Raw genomic sequence first — 21,528 nt, 5'->3', positions numbered from 1 at the left:
ACATCAGCCTTTGACTCCACTTGTGAAAGGCCCCCCCATTCCAAGGAGGACAGAGAACACAGACACACTGCCTGCTATGCTCATCTATGTAGGCAGATGCATAAGGAAGGAAGAACACAGCTACAGGGTGAAAATTTAATCCATCACCATTTAATTTAAGACAGTGGAAGTCTTCTTTACATATGGATGTCCCCTGGCATATTTAATGCACAAAGAGAAGACTGCTGAAAAAGAATGGCTGTTGTTTCTCTCCCTCTCTCCACATAGCAAAATACACAGTAAACACACATCCTGCCTGACATGGTTAATATCCTGCCAGTGCTCTGCACTGTTTTGACAATGAGATTCCTGAAGCCCTGCCAGCCTCATGTCCACAGGGCTCTGTAGACAGTGCTGTTCTGCAAGCCTAAGATTTTATTATTTAATTGTGAAACATCTCCTTAGACGTTATAAAGAAACATGACAAATATCACAATTATCACACTAAATAACAAAAAATTGTATTATTATAGTTCATTAATATAGCTTTTGAAAAAGTCTAGGAATGATCAAATCCTCCTACAAATTTCTCTCAGATAAATCATAGACCATATCCAGGTGAGCACAGACTGCTCCTTCAATTCACAATCTCATTAAATGTGTTAGTTGCTCCCATGAGAACCCTTAAGTAACACAGATGAAAACCTTACCCCAGCTTTGCCTTGCAAGGGTGACTGCTTAGCACATCCTGCTTGTGTGCTTGCTAATGCATAAATGCACAAATCACAGAATCCCTGCTGCTGGGAGCTCACTGTCCTAACACAACCAGAACAGTGCAGACCCTGCCTGCACATATATGTAAATATGCTTGGTGCTCAGCTTGCTTCTCTGAAGTGTGCCAAACAGGATTCTTCTTTCCTAACTTTACAATCTAACTGTGAAATATCTGGTTGAAGCTTAATTTTATAAGCAATGTAAAATCTCAGCAAATACACATAATCACATGTTTATAAAGTACAGTAAAAATAAGGCAGGGTAGAAACCAGTAAATTTGAGTTATTAAGAGAAAATATGGCAAGTGAACAAAGACTCATATTCTTATTTTGGCTTTTAAGTGCTTCTATCCCAGAGTTAGTTACGGCCAAAACCTTCATTATGCTCTATGGCATAAAGCAGCTTCTTCTTGAGTATTTTTTTACTTCTATATCTGGGGAGGAACAAAGCCAGGCGGCAGGTACTGGCATAGGGAGAGCTCTCATCTGGATTTTCTACTTGAGGATCTACAATGCAAAATCTAAAAGGTTCCAGTCCATAGCCAGAGATTCGATCAGATCCTGACAAAAAAACTGAAGGAAAGAAAAATAGAAAAACAAGAATAAGTTAGCAAATTGAAAAAAAAAAAAAGTTAGCTGAAAATCATTAAAATAATTAATGTTAATGAAAATCATGAAGGGAAATTAGTGTAAACATACAGATATTTTCCTAAGCTAAGTATTATGTTTTGTTGAATTTGCATCTGAATACAGATTAAAGTCTCTTACTGATTCACAGTAGTTACAAGCCCTCTTCTACTTTCTATTATAGATTGTGTGGATGAGAAAGGCCAGGCTAGGTCTGACCTTCTACCTTTAAAAAGGACGACCTAGCTTCTGCAAACCTTTGAAAAAGGTAAACTGCTTACATCAACACAGTGTACTCTCACAAACTGCAGCCTCTGACCAACAACACAACCACAAAAGTAAGAGATAAAGTAACTGCAAGCTTCAGGGTGCACTCAGGCAAATCTCAGAGGATGTGAGGAGGGTCAGAGCTATCCCTGTGCAACTCTTTGTGTCATTTTTTTGTGGTTTTCCCTAGAAAATGTGGCAGCAGCAGGGGCGAACACCTTGAAAAGCTACAGTTTGGAACTATAGTACAGTATAGTATGTAGTATGTATGTTGTGGGGGAAAGAAAAGAGCTATGCAAAGTTTTAAATGCTGATATATTACCAAGAAACATTTTCTTTTTTTCTTCTGGTAGCTCGTGAAACACAGTCCAAAAATTCCTGATGGTTTGATCTGACTTCGTATACTCTGCGTATATCACATTCTGTCAAAGAGACAAAAATAAAACAGGGCAGTTAATCCTCAGTATTTCCATTTATATTTAAAGCATCATTTTATCTGATAAATTTTATAATCCTGTTCATAGATATTCAAATCCCCTTAACCTCTGGAATCTGCTTGTTCATTTGTTTTTCAAAGATTCATATGATAATCCCTGAGTTATGGCTTGATACCTACTCCCCTTTATTCTTGTGGCTGACGTAGATTAGAGACAGAACATTGACACAAATCAAAAAAAAAAGAGAAAGTTCTTGGAGCTTCTGTCCATCTGTTATGCACTCAGTGAAAGAACAGGTCAGAAGTAGTTTATGCTTAGCAGACAGAGCAGGACACTCTGCTTGTATACAATACCTTTTCCAGCAGATGCCAGTCATATGTTGGGTGTCCCTGGAGAAGAACCTGCAGCTCTTCAGGGGAAAACATCTTCCAATTTCTAGCTGGGCAGCCTCTTAAGAACCCTTGCATAAAGTCCTCAAATGGCTTCTGTACTGATTTATTGAACTTATAATTCACATACAAATCAACATACTCTTTCCTGCAACAGATACCAAACGAGCATTGGTGCTTTACTAAAAGGAGAATTATAGAGAACTTTATTCTTTTATTCCATATGACCTGCTGTGGTGTACAGACTCAGTCTTCACTGAGACTAGTTGTCACTGGCAATTAATTATTTACTGAATAAGCTGGGAGCATCTTCACAAATAAAAGAGAATGCTGGCCAGAACGGATTCATTTTGGTAACACTCCTTGTACTTCATGTGAATGCTCCAATGAAATCCTGCCAGACACCTGATTATTTTAAAAGATGGAACTAGCAGACCTAATTCCCATTGAATGCCCAAGAATTTCCCTAAAATCTAGATAAATATTTGCACAGCTGTTAATCAATAGTTTCACTCTTCTCTCTACTTCAGATGGGGATTTGTGTAGTGACTGTACAATCAACTCAATGTAAATGCTCTACTGCAAGCTTCTTAAACAGCCCTTTCATGGATCCCTATGGGTCCTCAGGTCATCTGCATATTTCAGGACACAAAATTTCTCTCTGTCCTCTGTGCAGAGATTAATATTGACACAAAGCCTTATTGGTAGATTGCTCCTTCTCCTTTATGTACAAGATACATTCCATTTGGGTAACTAAGCAGGAAACATTTTGCTCTTAAAAAACTCTTAAAGAGGTGTAACTATAGCTGGGTTTCATGGAAAAATCATCTGGTTTTGCCTGAAAATACTGTTCCAGGTTATTTTTTTACATTTGTTAGGAATTTTCCTGTTAATGCCAGGTACCTGAATATGCAGATACCAGGATATCCAAGGATCCCCATGTTATCCACTGTTTGCACAAACTGCTAGTGTTTAGCAGCAAATACTACAGGAGCTGAAAGTGTACAACCTATGGGACCAAGACCAATGGCACAATACAGAAGTCAATATTTTCTAACAGTATATGGGGATGAGTACAGACATGGTATTTCATACATTTGTAACAAGAAAACAGGATTAAGAAATATAAAAATAAAACTGACCTGTTATCCTTAGTGACAGGAATGTTGGCACCGTTTTCTTTAAGTTCAACAACATCTGTGGAATCTCCTTCCATTATCTATGCAAATAAATTAAAACATTGGCTGCTATGTGACAGGTGTATATGTGCTACATCTCTCATTCCTCCTGAAGAGCCTGACATGGCACTCTCACTAGTTTGAGTTTACAGACAGGCTGTGTCATTTGCACTGGGACAGTGTCTTGTCCAAGTACCTGTCCCAGATTGCAAGGCAAGATGTATTCTATTACCATCTGCATGGCAGTTGTCTTGTGTCAAGTGGGCAGTTTTCCTTATCTCTTCCACAATCACTCCTTCCTCAGGAGGGGACACCTGCTGATAACAGGCTATTGAATGTCACTGCATGACTGATAAGAACTGTGGTATCCCATTGTGAGATGCTCTGCCCCGAAGGAGGAGCCAGGCATTCTACCCAGATATAATCTGGAGATTCTGGAATACCAGCACAGCTTCTCACACTGGCTTTCCCAGAGGAACAGCAGCTGCCCCTTCTTCCACTGGATCTCAGAGGAAGACTACACCCTTTTCTACAGAATGCCTGGTCCAGGAGAACCACACCTGACACTCCAGGAGGACTGCAGCCACATTTCCAGTTGGACTGCTACCAACACCCTGACCCACAGCGTGTCAGATTGAGTTCTGACTCTGTCAGTGTTGTTTTAGTGTTTTGCATTGTTTATTTTATCCTTTTATTTTCTTCCCTATTAAAGAAGACAATTATTTATTTCTGCTATTTCCTGCTTCCATATTTTTTGCCTGAGAGCCCCTTAATTTAAAATTTATAGCAATTCAGAGGAGTGGGGAGGGTTTACATTCTCCATTTCAGGGGAGGCTCCTGCCTTCCTTAGCAGGCACCTGTCTTTCCAAACCGAGACAGTACCCTCGTGGGATGTCTTACCGTGAAGTCCAAGTCCAAGCTATCACTTTCTTCATTCAAAATTCTCCGAAGATTCCTGTCCAAACACAAAAGGGATTAAAGAGAGAAGAAATGTCACCATTCAGGGCACTTGCAAATTCTGGTAAAACACCTCCTTTGACAAGCAGTATTTAAATGCATACATATACACAACACCTACACTCACACAGAAACATGATATATGGCACTGAAATTTCATCATGCTGCTGAGCACAAATGCCTCCAGTAAAAAAAAGTTTCCAGGCAAGTCCATCCCCATGCCCTGTGTGGACAACTTTACAGCAAGATCAGTGACAACTGGGTTTGGGACCACAGTCTTGCTTCCAGATATTATCTAGTGAGGAATGAAGTGTGGAACAGAGGGATGATCTGGGAGAATTGTTTTGGGGTGCAGCACATTTCCAAGTATTGCAGTCAACCTTGTGTTCCAATTAACTGAAGAACCTCAGGTGAATTTAGCACCTCAGGAATTTAGCACCTCAACACAGTCACTGGCTCATGGGATGGGATTTTCATCTTCTTTGTTTATATTATTTGCCTGGAAGACTGGGCTTCAGGGGCCTAGAAGCATTATGCTGGTGGCAGCAGCACCTCTCCCTCTTATGTCTGCTTGATATCTCCTCTCCTAGTGCATGGAAACTCTGCACAAGGGTTCTCAGAATTGGCAGCATTCTGTATGACTGTACTTGTGCAAGGCAATATTGTGGAAATTGATAATTAGTAAATCAGAAAAAAAACCCAACATTAATAATTGAGTCATTAGTTCTTTCAAGTCCAAACTATAGCCCAAAGTTTTTTGAACACATATATTCACAGTGTGGACTTAAGCTCTGGTGAGGCAGAGATCTGACACCTTCTAAGTCATGAGGCTTGGCATTTTGTTTTGGCAATGCCAGCCTCTGAGAACAACATCCATGCCCTGGACAAGGACCTCTTGGAAATCTGTAGCTTCTAGCAGCTTCACAAAAGCAAATGTAGATGCTATGGGTGCCCCAAATTCAGCCTCTGGGATCTCCCAGTGCACAGTCAAGGCAAGGGGCCCAGCCAAAGCTTGGGCCATGCCTGGCTCATACCAGCCCACAGTTGGCAGCAGATCCTCAAGGTCCTCTAGGGTGGGGGCCAGGTCCAGTAGCTTTTTGTAGAGAGCCCTGGGGAAGGGGAAGGGCACTGTGCGCTGGTTAAACAGGGCCATGCCACACAGTGTCCCAATCAAGAGGAAGATGTCCTCATCCTCACAGCTCGGGGCCTGGTTAGGAACAAGCACACCTGGTTAGGAACAAGCCATGACTGCTTTTTCCCATGGGTGGGGCCCCCATCCACCCCTGCAGGGCTGCCTTACCTGTCTGGGAAACCATACGAGGCCAGAGGGGAAGTGGCAGAAGGTGATGGTGCTGGGCTGGCAGAGGGTCCTGGCTGCAACACTGAAGAGCTCCTGGGACACTGCACCTTCATCCACCCCCAGCTCATCCACAAAGGACACCTGCAAGGCCACAGACAGCCGCAGATAGAGACACCCATGTTACTCACAAAATCCTTACCCGGTGTGCAATGAGCCAATAATTACAACCCAAGAGAGAGACGCTGATTATTTATCTCACAGTTGTGCCAACCTGGGTACTCGGTGCTAATCCACAAATCAAGCACAGCACAGCCCACCAGACTTTTTGAGCCATTATTTGTACACAGAAATTCAGAGTTAGTAACTGGCCAAGTCTGTTTTGCTTGGTTAGTAATTTCCAAACAAGTTACATAACCCCAGCTGACTTCCACACAGACTCAGGGGAAGGGTCTTCACCTGGGCAGGGGTCTCTTTGCCCTGTGGGCATGATTTTAACTATCATAATGAACACAGTTCAGCTACAGCCTAAATAAAAATACCTTGAGTATTTTGCCAAGTTAGCAATGCATATACAGACATACATCAACATCTTGATTTACTGCATCCTTAAGGCTTTTCATTCCCGGATGTCCTTGGCTAGGGAATGCTGGCTGCTGCCTGTTCCACTGACTAGTTCTCCTTTCTTCCTGATTAAGCTTGAGAGTGTACAAAGTTCTTACACCGGCAACCATCGCGACTTAACCTCGATCTATTCGGCATTCCGAAACACGCTCGGAGCCCCGCTGAGGGGGCGGGCAGCGGGCCGGGCGCCGCTCGGGGCGGGCCGTGGGCGGCGGAAGCGGCGGCCATGCTGCGCGGCCCGGCCCTGCTGCTGCCGCTGCGGCTGCGGCGGGTGGCCCCGGCAGGCCCCGGGCACGGCCGGCACTGCCACCGGCAGCAGGAGCAGGAACAAAGCTCGGGCTCGGGATCGGGCTCCGGCTCCGGCTCAGACTCGGGCTCCGGCTCCGGCTCAGACTCGGGCTCCGGCTCAGCGCGGCCGCAGCCCCTGGAGCCGTCATTGCTGCGCTTCCTGGTGTGCCCGCTCTCCAAGCGGCCGCTGAGGTGAGGATGGGCCGGGGGAGCTGCGCCCGAGCCCCGGGCAAAGCCAGGTTAGTCCCTGCTCCTCATGTTTGCGCTTGGATGTTTCTCCCCCCTCCCCGACTTGGCTGACCAGGTACGAAGAAGCTACGAACGAGCTCATTAACGAGGAGCTGGGTATCGCGTACCCCATCATCGACGGCATCCCGAACATGGTTCCGGAGGCTGCCAGGAGGACGAACAAGAAGCCGCCGGCCGAGGGCTCGGAGCAGCCGTGAGGAGCCGCCGGGCACGGCGGTACCGGGGCCTGATGGCCGGGGCAGGGCTGCTGCCCTCGCTGCCCACGCTGACTGTGCTCGTTCCCCTCCTGTCTCTGGCAGGCCTGTTCTACTCGGCCAGCGTAGACGAAAACTTCCCCCAGGGCTGCACCAGCACAACCAGCCTGTGTTTCTACAGCCTCCTCCTTCCCGTTACAGTACCGGTTTATGTGTTCTTTCACCTGTGGACCTGGATGGGGATTAAGCTATTTAGGCACAACTAGTGTGGTGCCTTTGCTAACCCCTGGGTTTCTCTAAATCAACATAATTTGTTTAATCTCATCGAGTATTGCAGTTCATTTGAGCGAGTTTCCTTCTGGCACTAGTGACTGGCATCATTTTCCTGCTAGGATCTGGAACTGTATGAAGCAGCAGGCCATTGTTAACTACTGCTAATGCAGATGAAGAGTAGGAGTAATAAGAAGCACTAATTCCCTCTGTTTTATCCTTTCAAGAGTGCTGTGCATTTGTAGTGGCACTAATTAGAACCTTAGTTTTCATTAGGAAGTACCCTGACTGAATAAACTAAATTAAAATTAAAACATGCAATTATATGAATCTCTCTTTGAGAGCTTTGGGGGTTTTTAACCAGATGTGTCTACTGAAGTGTTTGTCTCACTGTCAGAAGAACAAAAAATAAATCAGGCTGGTGTTTAATAACAAAACTTGAGATGAGTCAAATGAAGACATTTCTTTCTTGGATGATACCCGTGTCTGTATGTGCAGTACCTGCAGATCTTTTCTTTCTAGGGCCGTGATGAGAGTGCCACATGCCAAGTTCTCAGTATTGTCTGAAAAACTTTCTAACAGCACACAGCTATGAAGAGGGCAGGTCAATGCTACAGTGAAAGTTTCTTTTTTATGTTTTGCATTTGGGTAGTTTGTATCTGCAACACAAAACACAGTCATGTCCTTTACCTGCTGGAAAATGCAGAAATGAAGCACCAAGTTGTAAATGCTGCACCAGGCTGTAAGTGCTGTGGGATGCTAACAGTGCAGTTACATTTTTCAGGCTGCTGCTGGGTAAATAATGTGATGCACAGTGTGAAAGGCAGTGCTCATGAGGTTGTGAGCTCACAGGTGCCCAAAGGCTGACTTCAGCTAAGGGCAGCTGTTTTGTCAGAGCTTTTACAATAGGTCGAGACTTGAAATCTAGAGGACAGTTGAGAGCATGTCCTTACTGCCTCTGTAAATAAATGCCTCTCTCAGCTGGTGTAGTGAGGAACCAGGAAGGAAAGGTAGCTCTGGGAGCCATTGTGAATTTCTCCCAAGTAAGTGGGAAAGAAAAGCTTTGACAGCTCTGGTTGGCAAGAAAGCTCCCTTGGAAAGCACCAGGGCTCCAAGGTCCATGGTTCCTGTGGTACAGGTGTGGTGCCAGACTTGGTGTTAGTGACAGGTGGGGCACGTGGTCCCTGAGCTGAGCTCTGCTCTGGGCAGTGTCCTGTTCCCAGTCAGCCAGGTAATGGCTTCTGCAGGGCAGGGCCAGCATCGCCGTTCCTGCAGGAAATACAGCTGCCACAGCCTTCGCATCTGTGTGGAAGCCACGCATTAAAGGCACGTGGAGACAGCAGCATTGTACTCATGCTCATCTCTCTGGCCAGCACTATCCTTCCTTTCCCTTCAGACAGCATCTCCATGAGAGAAATGTAATTTTGTGGCTGTGCTGCTTGCTGACCCCTCAGGCTCGTTCCCCAGACGCTGGGGTTTTAATGTACTAGTAGAAAGTCTCAAAAGTCAGCCTAGCAGCAGCAGTACTGGACTTTGACAACTGAGCAATTCTATTCCATTACCCCAAAGCAACCTCACAGTAAGTAGCACTGCCACTTGCATTTAACTTATGCCAACAAAGCTGCCTGGAATAAGGATGTAAAATACTGCCTCCAGATTTACTCTACAGCATCTATGGAACATGTTTTATAATAATTTGAGGAGCAGTTCTTTTGCTCTATGCTCAGAAGATACTGAAACTCTTGTACCAATATACAGTAACACTAAAAATCAAGGAACACTGCAGCAAGATACTCAAAGCTAACAAATAATACAATTTAGTATCTTACCTTTAACATCTTCCTGAAATCTTGGTTTGAGGCGAACTTTAAATTTTCCCGTATGTCTTGGAGAAGGCATTGTCTTCTGACGCAGAAATTCCATGGCTCAGGGCTCCCTGTAAAGGGTCTCTGGATAAGGGGTATCCAAGGATTGAAGTAATAGTCTGTTAGCAGTGTGTTCTTCTCTTCTGAATTGGTTGCACTTACCAAACTGCAAAGACTTACCAAAGTAAAGACTTTGGCCAGAGCCCTGCATTCTGTAATATGAAGGCATATCTTGTTTTCCCTGTCGAAGATGCATGGGTACTTGCTCAGCTTCTGTAGGGCTATCTGAAAGGACAAGGAAGAAAGGAAAAGACTTGCTGATTTTCCCTTGTGAAACCAGAGTTCAGGGACATGTCTGCAGACTGAACTGCCAGTCTGTACCCTGGCAAACTTCCGTGTCTCAGAAATGAGCCCTTGTGTGCATGAGCACTGCACTAACAGAGGTTCACATCCTAAAAACAGCTCCTACACACTCCTGGGAGTGAGAAGCAGAGAGAGGCATCTAACCTCTCTGTGCAGACAGACACTTGTCTATAGTAGTGCCACAAGAATAAAACAGAGAGAGTGATTTTAACAGCATCTTCCATAATTCAGCTAAACCAAAATGTCCTGGATACTCAGGTTATGGTATATTGTTTTTAAAAACTGCTGGGTTTATTATATGTAATACCAAAAACAGATACTGGTCTAAAAAGAATCTAATTTAAAGTGCTACACCTCCAGTGCGATAAGGCACCAACTTCAGGTAACATCCTAATTGGCTTTTAATTCTATGCTGTTGCTCAAACCTCCTCCTCCACTCTGGTTAATTGGTACAAAATTGGTACATTAGCAAACAAAAGCTTATGCAGGAATTAGGCAGTTGCCCTACAGATTCCAGCCAAGTTGCATCAAAGCTTACTTTTTTTGCCAGAGGAAACCCCTACTATGCACATTTCCATTTCATACTGCTCCCTCTGACACTGACTGCATTTGGTAGCTAATTTTCACTCTGTGTCAAGAAATGCCACAGATTATTTTTTATTATTACAGCTTTGTTTTAAGATGTAAGTACATTAAAATTCTCAATAGAATTTCTAAATAAAAGTTTAAAGACACCTCAAAATATTTCTCTTAATTAAACATAATAAAATCCAGAGTAACACAAAGTATAGCAACCATCCCTCGTGCTGCTATTTCACATTGATTACTAGTTCAAAGCAAACATAGCTGCTTAAGGTGCTGGAGGGCAGCTCCAACTCTCAGAACCAGGGATCATCTCAGGAAAAGCTCTGTTGTAGTTGCTGGAACACTGGGATGGTAAAGGGCTTGCATAATTTAGACCTTTGGAGGAATAGGGAAAATGAAATGCCTTTGAGATGTGCTGGGTTAGTCTCTAGAGTTGACTTCCATATATATATATGTATAAACTATTTAAATAAAAGAAAAAAAGAGCGTTTTGAACTGCTGGTAAGATTTATACTTACTATTATATTGAAGAATGAACTTATGTTGATAATCTCTCTCACTTCATGTACATGAAAGATGCTTTCATGTACTCCAAAACCAGTTCTGGAGTTCACCTGCATTGAAACATGCAATACATCAGCAGCAGAACTAGTGAGCTGTGTCTGTCTGGCAGGACAGGACTGCCAGGGCTTTCTTCAGAAAGGGTTCTGAGACCCTGTACAGAAGTCATGGGATAAAAGTGCCCAAGAAGCACAGTGCTCCACAGTGAGAAGTTTTAGAAAGCTGTGTATAAACTAGCAGGAAAGCAATTTTCATCTACTATTAAGATCCCTTAACAGAACTCCATCAGAAAAAGTGTATTTCCATTGGAGTGTCATTGATGTTTCTGCAGTTCCCTATTCATATTCCTGGCTTGTTGCCTGGAAAAGATACTTGCAGGGGGACAGTGAACATTTTAAATCTCCAAACCATGTAGTCATGGAGGAGTGGACCTGCTGCATTTTTTATATACTGTGTGCTCGAGTTCTTAACTTTCGTAACCTTTGAACATCTCCACAGGAATGTGGAGAGAAAGTATGGCTGTCCAGAAGAACACAGTTATTGCTTCCTTTGTTTCCCTTGTTCATGTACAGCTAAAGGTGTTCTAATGCTGTTGTCCCAGAGAATTTGTCAGGTTAACAGGCTCTTAAAGCATCACAGAGCATTTCTGTGGCAGCTGCAATGTGCCAAAGAGATAGGTTGTCTGAGCAGTTAGTGGGATGAGGGATCTCACCAGCAGAAAGGGGAATGGACATGTTACATAGAGGACACCACATCCATAGCTGTGTAGGCATCAATGGATGCACTCCTGACAGCACTGAAAGCATTCTTCCCCCTGCCAGGGCTATAACATGCTTTAGCTCTTCATTTCTACAGAGGATCAGTTTGGCACAACTCAAGCAGGACTTCTTCAAAACTGTGCTGGTGTAGAGCCAAAGAGATTCCTGAAGCAGTGTCAAACCCAGAGAATTCAACAAGTGAGAAGTATTAAAATACTCTACATTGAGACACCTGTCTAACTGGGATCCAAGCACCTTCTCACCTGGTAAAGCATCTGCAGTATTTGCAGAGGCCCAGTTTCAACTGGGTCCAGGTTGAAGAGGCGGTTTGGCCCCGTGGCCTTAAACTCCTGGACAAATGAGAACAGAATTTCCTGGGAAGCCCTCTGATACAGAATGACCAGCTCCTTGAAAAAGGATGTTTCTAGGTTTGACCATAGGCATTCTGTAAAGAAAACAGCTAGTGAGGTCACAGGTAACATACAGATCACTGCAATTTGTGGACGAAGCTGCTTTTTCTCTTTTTATCAAATGAATTGAACAAAAAAAAAGTTTAAGCTTGCACTACAAAAACTATTAAACCTCAGAATTTTTAAAATTCTTGTGCCTTGCTGCATAGTTCCCATGTTTCTATGTCTATCAAAAGCAGTTATTTCAAGCTCTGGAACACATTACATCAGTGATAATAACACTTGTTCCGCAGCAGAAAATGACCAAGCATTTAAATAATTCAGTTTTATCATTATAAAACCCTACCAAGAGTTTGCAGACCCTCTGGTGGGAGCTTCATGATGGCTCCAGCCAGAACAATCAGAGAAAGGACAGAGCCTTCATTCTTCTCTCTCAGAAGGAAAGGCAAGATCAAGTAGACTCTAAAATTTTCTGGTGAGATGGGAGAGATGGGAGAGGAAGACAATGATTCCAGTAAGTTCCTAATCTCCATTTGCACCTTCAGAGGGAAAAAAAAATTAAAAAGAGACAAGGGTTAAAATGCAATTGTGTTTTGCCAAAGTAATTAGGTTGCCATGAAATTCTTAAGTTTCATGCACAAATCCAAAGCTCCTCAGTACCTGTGTAGTGAGCATCCTTATATCAAATCCTTACCTCCTGGTAGACTCTTTGGTTTTTTCTGATCTTCTCATAAAAACGTTTCACTTCTGACATGTCTAGGCCTGAGACTTCTTTGGAAGTTTTGAAATGTTTGTCCCTATCACAACATAAAAAAAGAACACTAAATAATTTTTCTACTGAATAATGAAGCATTGTAATATCAGAAAATACTTGGAAAGTTCAGCCCCAGCTGGGTATAATTTCATGTGTTCTAAGAAGATAGACAACACAAGCCACTGTTTAGTGACTTGATTAACATCCTGCCCTTTCTGTCTTGTGTGGCTGTGAACTATTAATGGTAGACTCCTGTATTTCTCCCTAAAATGACTTCCACTTCAGTGCCAGAAGGATCTATTAAGGATCCTTCAAGAGCTGTAATATTGCCTGGGAAATTATCATCATCTGCCAAATATCACTAAAGGATAATCTTCTAGAATGTGAGTATCTCTAGCACATTTCAGTAGGACCAGGGCTATAAAAATCTTAATATTAGCTTGAGCTTTGAAAAATAAAAACTTGCTTGTTGCAAATTCAGATAAAATGAACCTTTTCTACATATGTGACCTAAAAGAACACTTTCTAGTCAGTTTACAAGCAGCCAATATATTCTGTTATGTCTAAGTCAGTGCTTGCTACCTTTTGTCCAGGAAGCTTCCATTGATGCAAGCCTCAGATGAAAAGATCAGTCTGATATTCCTGATAGTAAAAAAAACCAAAAAGTCAGTCCTTTCAACTTCAGGTTTTTAACTCTGAAAGAACAAAAACCGTGTACAAGGGTGTCTGCACCTGACCCCACAAAACTTTTCTTAGCACCACTTCCCTGTCAGTGTTGCAGAAGACGACATACTCAAGGAGTTACTGATCTTTGGCAAGCCAACTCTGCTCTCCTGGGCCTTGTAAGGGAACCTGCTCAAGGTTCTGCCCCATGCCAGCCAGTGCTCCATTCTGGTGAGTGTTATCATGGAGATTCTTCTCCTCACAGGCCAGAACATTAGCTAATTTTGGTTTTTTATGCAAAATAAAAGGTGCTGCAACATGGGAGAGAGGAGAATCCCCTCCACAGGCAGGATCTTTTTAGCAGGTGGAGAGAAAATCCATCAGTCAAAGGCTATCAATTTACTGCTGCACAAAAGCTGGATTCCCAAAAACCTGAAGGGTCACCAGACTTACTAACTCCCAGTATTCCTGGTTGTGTTCTTATTGAAGCAGCTATTTTATCAAGCAATTTGCTGTCAGGTCCTTCCTACTGAGATCTGGAAAGAACCCTCTCTTTCACCCTCTCAACCACCACTTTTCACATGATCCAAACTGTTCTAAATGTGATCAGGAAACCATTGAGTTCCAAGTTAGCCAAGCTTTTGATATGCTCAAAATCAGCAGCTGGAGCCAGACTTTCCCAAAGAAAATAACCTCCCATATAAAACCTGTGAAACACTGTAAGTGTAAGGCATCTCACAGTGGTATATACATATTGCATTTGAAAATGGGTTATTAAAGAAGTGACCACTAATTTTTAAATGCTGGAGCAGCATTCCAGTTTGGGTACTCAGATTAGGCTTTTTGCACTAGGCCTTGGTCTGCAGGCAGGGTCTTTCACTGATTTAACTTGTCAGCTCCTCATGAACTTTGTGCCAAGGTACAAGATTGTGCTTTGGCTAAATTCTTGAACAACAGTTCCTACAATAGCCTCCAAAGAATAATAATTTTTAGAGAAATTCATGCAACAGGGTAAAAACCACAAACAAACCCAAACAGCAAGTTTCTGATTTACCTTTTTATACTCTCATAACATTTAGAATTAGAAATCCATGCATCTACTTCTTTATCCTCCAGAGTGGCAATTCCATTCAGATATGAATTCTGTGTGAAATACACGAAAACATTGACAAAATTTACATTGTAGCAGATGGGGTTCTTTTTTTTTCAATCCAATCATAACAAGATTTCAGCCTAAGTATGAACAAATTAATGGTCATCCAGCATGATCCAGATGCATTAACCACAGAACATATATAATTGCAGTACAAGTTAGTCTCTAGGTAAAGCACAGAAAAATCTGCAACAGACATAAATAAAATTGAAGTGCTACAAGCACATTGGAAAATCCAAATGTTTCCAGCAGTAATGTGGACAGTGGTAAAATCAGAAGCTATGATCCAATGTGCACATACCTTGTTCCCCTCCTTGCAACGGGCAAAACATTGGTGTACTCCTGCAGGAATTTTAATCCCCTTTTTAGATGCACCCTTTTCTGTGAAAGAACAAAAAGATTGTTGTAGGAACATTTGAAGAGACAGTCACTATTTGCAGAGAGTTAAGTGCACAGAAGTGGAACAATAAAAAACCCCTTCAAATAGTAAAGTGTTGAAAATTTGATTCTATGAGGCCATTACCCATGATAACCAAGCAGCAAATGGAATAACTCCTGTTAGAATTTGTTGGGATGGCCAAGCAAGGATGAAAGATAATGTTTGCCTTTCAGTGTAAACATGAAATCAAGAAAGCAAACATCTCCATGGAAGAAACAAATACAGATTGTATACCTCTGCAGTGGTCATTACTATGGCAGGATTTTCCAGTATTCACTGGTGAATTGATGGGAAGTGGTATCAACTGATTGTGTTTCCTCTCATCTTCCAGTTGTCCTTCATCATCAGAACCAAAGAAATAGAATTTGTCCAAGGAACGGACATAGACCAGGGTGTATTGTCTGTTCAGGGAAAAAAAGAAGTCATAATAAGCAAAAACCACAGGGCAAAGCAGAATAAAATTGATACATACATTTTCAGAGTGTACACCTGAAGCTTGTCTTTAAAAGTCCTGACAGTCCAGATAAAGAATTCCTTTAACCACAGTGTTACAACTCTTCATTGCATAATCATTCAGCAATAAAGACACACATGGACTCAGATTTCCTATATTACCCTCTAATGTTTGTGATTTACCTCGGTTCCACATACAAAAACAGTTACACCATGCTTGCTTCGCACCCTTCTGTTTTAAAACATGCAGTTTCTGTGCTGCTGAGCCTAGATACCAAGCCCAGGTGAGTTGTCAGGAGACTTTTTCTGGCCCAGTTCCAGAAGGGCAAAGTGAAACTGGGTAATTATCATTGCTTTTCAATTCTTATTAAGAACCAACCAGTTTATCAGTCTGGATGGGAATCCAGTGACTCTCCTGATACAGGCTTTTGACAATCCTTTGCCCTTTGGAACCCAACTGTAAATTGTTTATTTAGAGAGAAAAGACCAAGGGCTTCTCTGGTGGATTTTGCAGCTCTCTCCCACTGCTCATCAGGGAGTGAGGGTGCTGCTCTCACTGGGGCTCTGGCAGCAGGGTGGCTTATACTTGGACAGTGGATGGATACTCTGACAGTGCTATTGTGATACAGGGATTTGAACATCTTGGTGACCCCCTTCCCTACTGTTCTTCAGTGATTCCCCAAAGGCATTGACCTTAGAAGACAAGTCATTGGCACATCCCACCTGCCACAGGCAATGTGTGAAACCCTTGCTCCCCACAGCTCAGCCACCACACGAGGCAGGAGTTCATTCTGGGTGGAGTTGTGACCCAGCTGGCCAGACCCTCCTGCTCCAAAGGTGCACACCAGCCCCTCCTTGAAACAAAGAAACAAACAGGATCACTGCATTATTAACAACAATCAAATGGTCACAGCCAAGAATGAGGGCCAGCAAAACACAACATGTTATGTGGAACTTGATTCAAAACATCCCTGATTCAAACATGAGGAGGGTTCACTTTGCATCAAGTCGGATCACACACTGGAAAATCCAAATCATTTAGCTCATGGGAAAAGCAACTTAACTATTGAGAATAACTCCCTGTTGCTTAAGAATTTTACTTGTATGAGTAAACCCTAGCGAATTAGATGTCATTGGGGACATCTTCTGAAGTCCCCAATGTACCATTAAAAAATAAATTCATAAAGTACTGGGAGTTGAACTGCACCTCTTTGCCTCAGGATTCCCATTCACCATATCCCTAGCAAAGGTTGCATGCAGGTGACAGGAATATTAGAAAAGACCAGTTTTCGCAATAGCTTAGATAACATCCCTTGGGGATGGCCTTCAGGCTTAGGTGGAAGCAGGCATTACCATCCTAATTTCTCCATGCTTTCTCTTTTCTTCATCTCTCTCTCTCTCTTTTAGCAGTGTATTTTTTCTCACAAGGTGAGGTCTCAGAGGCTGACTTTCCGTTTCAGACTCACCTTGGAGAGAACTGCAGTATGATCTGCCCCACATGAGATAAATACAGTCTTCCAGTGCTCTAAAGCTCCAACATATGTTGGGCAGTCCCTGTCTGGAAAAAAGATAATACTGCTAAATTGAAAGAGTACTGGACGGTCTCATATACAGGAAAAAAAATAGAAGACAGGAAGATTAAGTGCTTTTCAGCCCTCTCTTACAGCAATTAATGTAATTACAACTTGGGTTTGGGTCATTTCCCCTCCAGTATAGCATATTCTCTCTCATAATGTTCTGGTTTTCCTATTACTTTATTTTCATTTACTTTGGTCTGAAACAAAATGCAGTACTTCCATATCTGCTTGCCAAATGGTACTTGGCTTCAAAGTATCTAATTCTCAAGGGTGTGGACACATTCAGATTAGATGTTCTGTCTGTCTAGGGCAACTCTTCTCTGGCATTCTAAGTTTGAAGACAAGAGGTGATTTGAGTTCTTCTCTCACTTTCTGTTTACAAAGAATTAAAGAGAATTAAAAAAATATATAATTAATTTCTTTCATGCAAGACTTCCTGGAGAGGAGACAGGAGTGGAAATAGATGTGTAAGACCTCAGAGGTTTTAAGAGCCCACACTATCCAATTATCCACACAAAATGATTCCAAGTTGTCTATAGAAAAACAACCACTAAATACATCATTCCTGCATGAATTTCCTGGTCAGGAAACAAAGAACATCTCCAGATATACTTTCTTCAAAAGACTTTACTGCCCACTGATGCTCCACAGGAGCTTGACAATAGTGAGGAGCAATTTGATGAGCTCACTGACCAGGGAAACACCCTCCTGGTACTCTCCTTCCTTACCTTTCGTGTCTCCGAGTCCCAGCTGTCCAAAACTGTTCTTTCCCCAGGAGAACACAGCTCCAGAGAGTGACACACACATGCTGTGAGCTCCTCCAGCAGCAATTTGAGCAAGTGGGATGCCCTTTATTCTTTCCACCAGCTGTGGTTTGGGAGTAAGCGTGGTTTGGCTCCCCACTCCAAGCTGTCCATGGGTATTCTGGCCCCAGGTGAAGAGCTCACCTCCTTCACACACAGAACAAAAGAAAACAGCTCAGCCTCACTGCTTCCCTTGAGTATTTGCATTTTGGGAGTAGGAGCAAAACTCAGTGTTGTTGTCAGGGACCTAGCTCCAAGGCAAGAACATCATGTGTGGCCAAATTTGTTTTCTTATGACCTCTTTGGGACAGTCCCATGCTGCCATGTGACTCAGCACAGCAAGAATAAAGGTCCCTAAAGTCATGCCTGCTAGATGAGATGCTCCCTACCAGAAAGGTGTTGCAACTTAAGAATGAGCAGGTCTGGTGCCTGCAGAGTGGGGCAGCCACATCTGCTCTCCACAACACACCTTTGGGGAGGGGCAGTGCTCAGGAACTGGAGAGAGACAGAGAGAGATGCAGGTCCCTGGATGCTGGGAGGAACGAGCAGCACTGGCAGCCAGTGCACTTTGTGTCCCCAGCTGCTCATTACTCTATAATGGTGTCACCAACTACTGCAAGTAGCACAAACACTGCCTTCTCAGAGCAAGTGTGACTCCTGTTTGGAGGAAAAGTGTTCTTGAAAGAGGTTACCTCTGGATAAAGCCATGGCATGCTGGTCCCCACATGCTATTTGAACAATAACTCGGTTTCCCAGTTCTTTCACCAGCCTGCAAAAATAAGGAAACAAAAATCGAAATAAATAGATGCTGTGCTGTGAGACGAGTAAAGGACAAAGATCATCTGCTCACCAAGCCCTAGCAGGAAATATTTCCTTAGCAGGAAATATGTGGGAAAAAATACAGCTCAGCTGTAAGATGATTCACCCTTCTCTTTTGCTGACCTGATGTAGGTGGGCTAACTGACTTCACTTGGTTTGCTCCATGAGAAGCTGGAAAAGAACCATGCTCAGCCTGATTCTATTATCTTGCCCTGGGTAAGAAACATCACACAGCAAGCTGCTGGGCCATTTGTAGATGTTGGTTACCCTGACAGCTTCGTCGGAATGTGGTAAGGTTCAGACATGCTTGTGTCTTTCACCTGCAGTTTTCCCAAGCCACGGGTGATTTGCAAGGAATCTGCATTGCTCTGCTATGTTCTACTGACCCTTACTAACTGAGAGAAACCTGTCTCATGTGCATCCCAAGCAGCTCAGATCTTGATATTCTCCTCAAAATCTGTGCACTTCTGGCTGGGTTAAAAAAGAAGATAATACTAGGAAGGTATGTGTTCCAGTTCTCTCTCTACATCAGGAACATGCCCCAAACTCTTGGATGTTACCTTGGGGAAAAGCATTTTCTGAAAGCTTCTTACCTTGTATTGGGGCAGTTTCCTGAAGCTTTAGCCCAGTGTTCAGAAAGCTTCCCGTCGGGGGAGAGAATGAGCTTATGTGTTGCATCATGGTTTGAGCAGCGCACCTCCTCGTTCCTCTGTGACTGTGCGCTCTCTGCAGGACACACACAGACAGACAGATGGTCACACTATGGCAGCAGGCATCTTAACCACCTCAGCCCCCTTCCCAAGATCTCAGTGTTCTACTGCTTTCAACAAGAGTTTCTGCTTAAGAGGAAGTGAGACAAATGTGCCTCTTATTTTCTCAGGCCCCTTAGGTTTTCAGTGTCCTGCCTACCCTCTGGTTTGTTTCATGCTGGATGACTCCTCACTAAAGGACCTTTCTCCATCTCTTAGGCTGCTGTGCCACCAGCTCCCAAGACAACCAGTGGAGCATCAGCAGAAGCACAGTCTCTTGTTCTTGTACACCTGTGGAGAGTGTCTGACGGAGACAAAGCACTTCCTGAGGCATCTGGCCACCCCAGACTTGTCACAGCCTTGGGGATTGGATGCCTTCAAGCCAAGCACTTTACAAGGTGCTGGAGAAACAATGACAAAAAATTCACTCATTGCCTCTTTACAGCAGAAGGAAGTACCTCAAGTACCTCCTTGTCTACAGCTGAGGGGCTGCAGATACCCTCCCGACCTAGAGGCACCAGGCACTCAGTTACTCGCATGTAGCTCTGCTACAGCACAAGTGTCTGAGACCCAGGATGTCCAAGAGTGAAAGGCGGTCATCAGCAAAGCCTGCCCTAATTTACCTAACACCTCTGGGGACTAGCTGCCCACCCGTCTCACACATCAGACATGGAACTAGAGTGGAAAACCCCCTGTCTATTCCCCGGCACGTTCTCCCCCCTTCCAGTCCCGCGCCCTGGGACACCTTTAAGCCCCTCACGCCCGGTCCCCGAGGGGCCGCCCAGCAGATTGTTGCACTTCCAGCGCTTCCACCTGCACGGACCCATCCCCGGGGGTCTCCCAGGGTCCTCCCGACCGCGCCGCTCCCACCGGTCCGTACCTCCCGTGCCGCGCCCCCGGCCCCGCTGCCGCCGCCGTTTCCCCGCCATCCCTCGTCCGCCGACAGCTCGGGAGTGCCCAGGCAGCGCTGGGAACGCCGAGCCGGGGAAATGGAAACCGAAACTCATCAGGGGCCGCGGCAGCGGGAGGAGCAGCGGGAGGGATTCCTGATACCTGGGAGCCCGGAGCTGGGGAACTCTGACTCCTGCGGTGAAAAGGTGCGGGCTACTGGGCTCCGGGGGGTTCCCTGCTCTCCTCAGCCTGCTGCTGCTGCCCGGGTGGGAGGAGAGGGCAAAGCAGAAGGCGGGTGGAGGGATGCCAGGGTCTTCCATGTGCAGAATGCGCTTTTTGACTTCATTATTCACCTCGGAGAGTGACCCGTCCGTGTCCATCCTGCGGAGAGTCGAGAGACCTACTCTGCTGCTCAGCTGTGTTCCAACTAAGAGCCCACGCAAACCCAGAGGGGCTGCTTGGCTGGGGGAAGTCAAACCGCAAGTGAAACACTCGGTTTGGAAATATATCAACATCTAAAAACCATCTGCTTACATTCTCACATAGTCTCTGCTGAATCTCCCCCGCTTTCAAAGACCCTGGGAGCTTCCTCCATCCCAGAAAGACCACCCTGCCTGCCTCTCCTCCCACACTGTCTCACTGGAGCGATGCATGCAGGACTATATTGGTGATGAAATAAGGGATACCCGTGTCAATGATGAAACAGATCAAAACACATAAAATCACTTTTCCTGTATTCCTAATAGCTGCCACTGATAAATTAAATTCAATTGCAGAATTGAGTTGTTTCTGAGAATCTTATGCTGCTGAATACTAAGAAGAGATTTTGGTAGGGCACTCTACAAAAGTCCCAAGAAAGACAACATGAATCTACAGATTTACACTGGTGTTCACTGAAATTCAGCAGAAAATTCATTACTGAGACTACAGGAGCATCTATTGCAATGTATTTAAATGGAGCAGCCTGTGGTCCACAAAGAGGCACCCAGAGGTCCCTGAGGTGAAGAAAAAAGGTTGTGGAGGAGCCATGGAAGATGAGGCTCGGGCATACAGTAAGTAACTGCTCCCCAGGGAGGAGCAACCCAGCCTTATCTCTCCCAGCCACTTCCCTACAGGCACTTTGCAGATCGTATCTCCTTGCACAGCATGCAGGAAA

The 21,528-nt window shown here is 44.1% G+C and overlaps 3 protein-coding genes across 4 annotated transcripts; 2 read left to right on the top strand and 1 right to left on the bottom strand.

Moving 5' to 3' along the window:
- Nucleotides 1-128: 128 nt before the first annotated feature.
- Nucleotides 129-20,478, bottom strand: LOC103826276 (E3 ISG15--protein ligase HERC5-like). 2 transcript variants are annotated; one of them, XM_018926845.3, is made up of 23 exons: nt 20,362-20,478; nt 19,326-19,458; nt 18,606-18,682; nt 17,839-18,060; nt 17,000-17,091; nt 16,257-16,387; nt 15,315-15,481; nt 14,943-15,022; nt 14,543-14,631; nt 13,408-13,467; nt 12,766-12,868; nt 12,418-12,610; nt 11,925-12,106; nt 10,861-10,956; nt 9,575-9,679; nt 9,359-9,478; nt 5,908-6,048; nt 5,642-5,814; nt 4,551-4,605; nt 3,615-3,691; nt 2,437-2,620; nt 1,969-2,068; nt 129-1,325 (listed from the first exon to the last, which is right to left on the bottom strand). In XM_018926845.3, the coding sequence occupies exons 1-23, from the start codon at nt 20,408-20,410 to the stop codon at nt 1,111-1,113; spliced, it is 2,844 nt and encodes a 947-aa protein (XP_018782390.2). In that variant the 5' UTR covers nt 20,411-20,478; the 3' UTR covers nt 129-1,110. The 2 variants fall into 2 exon arrangements, with proteins under 2 accessions (XP_018782390.2, XP_050829811.1); XM_050973854.1 differs by lacking the exon at nt 13,408-13,467.
- Nucleotides 6,740-7,262, top strand: PYURF (PIGY upstream open reading frame). The gene is made up of 2 exons (XM_050973855.1): nt 6,740-7,008; nt 7,121-7,262. Exons 1-2 carry the CDS (start codon nt 6,755-6,757, stop codon nt 7,260-7,262), a joined length of 396 nt encoding a protein of 131 aa, XP_050829812.1. The 5' UTR covers nt 6,740-6,754.
- Nucleotides 6,918-7,986, top strand: PIGY (phosphatidylinositol glycan anchor biosynthesis class Y). The gene has a single exon (XM_030239288.2). It carries the CDS (start codon nt 7,295-7,297, stop codon nt 7,523-7,525), a length of 231 nt encoding a protein of 76 aa, XP_030095148.1. The 5' UTR covers nt 6,918-7,294; the 3' UTR covers nt 7,526-7,986.
- Nucleotides 20,479-21,528: the final 1,050 nt, after the last annotated feature.

The sequence above is a fragment of the Serinus canaria genome, chromosome 4 (genome assembly GCF_022539315.1).
Source record: "Serinus canaria isolate serCan28SL12 chromosome 4, serCan2020, whole genome shotgun sequence".
In the NCBI taxonomy this organism is placed as follows: Eukaryota; Metazoa; Chordata; class Aves; order Passeriformes; family Fringillidae; genus Serinus; species Serinus canaria.
The sequence above is the reverse complement of the archived record's forward strand: the minus strand, read 5'-3'. Positions and strand labels throughout refer to the sequence as shown.

What these genes read in the sequence shown, in the direction of transcription:
- PYURF (XM_050973855.1), top strand. Translation starts at nt 6,755, where the DNA reads ATGCTGCGCGGCCCGGCCCTGCTGCTGCCGCTGCGGCTGCGGCGGGTG. An exon ending in CTCTCCAAGCGGCCGCTGAG is followed by an intron (nt 7,009 to 7,120) that starts GTGAGGATGGGC and finishes TTGGCTGACCAG; the next exon opens with GTACGAAGAAGCTACGAACG.
- PIGY (XM_030239288.2), top strand. Translation starts at nt 7,295, where the DNA reads ATGGCCGGGGCAGGGCTGCTGCCCTCGCTGCCCACGCTGACTGTGCTC.
- LOC103826276 (XM_018926845.3), bottom strand. Translation starts at nt 20,410, where the DNA reads ATGGCGGGGAAACGGCGGCGGCAGCGGGGCCGGGGGCGCGGCACGGGA. An exon ending in ATACTGCAGTTCTCTCCAAG is followed by an intron (nt 16,388 to 16,999) that starts GTGAGTCTGAAA and finishes CTTTGTTTCAAG; the next exon opens with GAGGGGCTGGTGTGCACCTT. An exon ending in TGTTATGAGAGTATAAAAAG is followed by an intron (nt 13,468 to 14,542) that starts GTAAATCAGAAA and finishes TTTTACTATCAG; the next exon opens with GAATATCAGACTGATCTTTT.